General features: G+C 55.0%; 1 protein-coding gene across 1 annotated transcript in view; it reads left to right on the top strand.

Moving 5' to 3' along the window:
• The window catches only part of RGL3 (ral guanine nucleotide dissociation stimulator-like 3), a 32588-nt gene that overhangs the window by 25470 nt on the left and 5605 nt on the right, over positions 1-1513 (top strand). Inside the window, exons 11-13 of the mRNA XM_011971374.1 lie at positions 597-692; positions 786-854; positions 943-1039. Of these exons, the coding sequence (XP_011826764.1) occupies positions 597-692; positions 786-854; positions 943-1039 (262 nt within the window). The remainder of the gene's footprint in view (positions 1-596; positions 693-785; positions 855-942; positions 1040-1513) is intronic.

Genomic DNA, 1513 nt, shown 5'->3' with positions numbered 1-1513 from the left:
TGACCCTGACTTTATTTTTTTATTTTATTTATTTATTTTTGAAACAGACTCTCACTCTGTTGCCCAGGCTGGAGTGCAGTGGCACGATCTCGGCTCACTGCAGCCTCCGCCTCCCAGGTTCAAGCAATTCTCCTGCCTCATCCTCCCGAGTAGCCGCAATTATAGGCGCAAGCGACCACACCCGGCTAATTTTTTGCATTTTGAGTACGGATGGGATTTCACTATATTGGCCAGGCTGGTTTCGAACTCCTGACCCAAAGCAATCCTCTCGCCTCGGCCTCCCAAAGTGCTAGGATTACAGGCGTGAGCCACCACGCCCGGTCCTGACCCTGACTTTAATCCTGACCCAATTTGATTCCTTAGTGCCACCCTGTGAATCTCTTTGTGACCTCTTGACCAGCCATCCTGTCCCATCTCTGATAAGACCTTGATGCTTAATGACCCTCATTTACCACCCTGACCCTGACATGTGGGATGCCACCTCTGGCTGCTCCCTCTTACACCCCAAACCCACCTCCCAACTGATTCTAACTCTTATCTCTCCATCCCCTGTATTTCCTGCCCCCACCACCTCATCCACATGTTGACCCCCTCAGCTACCGGCTCTCCTGGGTCATTGAGCCACCAGCTGCCTCTTGCCCCAGCTCCCCACGAATCCAACGGCGGATCAGCCTCACCAAGCGTCTCAGTGCGTGAGTTTCAGTGTGTGTGTGTGGGGAGTGATGTGGGCAGATATCAGCAGGGGCTGCTCCTGCCTTAGCTTCATCCCCTGTCCCCCTCCTTAGGAAGCTTTCCCGAGAGAAAAGCTCATTCCCTAGTTGGAGTCCTGGGAACCCCTCATCCCCTACCTCCAGGTGAGCATTCTGCTTGGTGACGGGACCAGGGACCGTGGGATCAGGAGTCAGCACAGCCACCCCACCTTGGCCTCTGCATCTCCCCCAGTGTGTCCCCAGGGTCTCCCCCCTCAAGTCCCAGAAGCAGAGATGCTCCTGCTGGCAGTCCCCCGGCCTCTCCAGGGCCCCAGGGCCCCAGCACCAAGGTACCAAGACAGCTTGTGTGTGCATACGGGCCTGTGGGCACCCAGGCTCTGTGTGTGTGTGTGCGTGTGTGTGCATGCACATGTGTACACACAGGATTGTGGGGCCAGGAGTGTACACAGGAGACACTCTGAGCACCTGGGTTATCCATCCAGGGCATTGCGTGCATCTGCATGGCCCTATCTGGGTGATCACTCATCAATCTGACTCGTACTCAGATCTGGACCTGTGTAACTGCTTACCCATGGGGCATCTAAGGTGCAATCACATCACACCCCCTTCTTATTTGAAACAGGGCCTTCTAGCTCTATCTATCACCCAAGCTGAAGTGCAGTGGTGCAATCTCAGCTCACCGCAACTTCCACCCCTCCCCCAGGCTCAAGCGATCCTTCCACCTCAGTCTCCCAAGTAGCTAGGACCACAGGTGTGCACCACCATGCCCTGCTATTTTTTGTCTTTAGTAGAGATGAGGTCTC

This window comes from Mandrillus leucophaeus, unplaced genomic scaffold, assembly GCF_000951045.1.
Source record: "Mandrillus leucophaeus isolate KB7577 unplaced genomic scaffold, Mleu.le_1.0 Scaffold1217, whole genome shotgun sequence".
NCBI classification, from domain to species: domain Eukaryota; kingdom Metazoa; phylum Chordata; class Mammalia; order Primates; family Cercopithecidae; genus Mandrillus; species Mandrillus leucophaeus.
The sequence above is the reverse complement of the archived record's forward strand: the minus strand, read 5'-3'. Positions and strand labels throughout refer to the sequence as shown.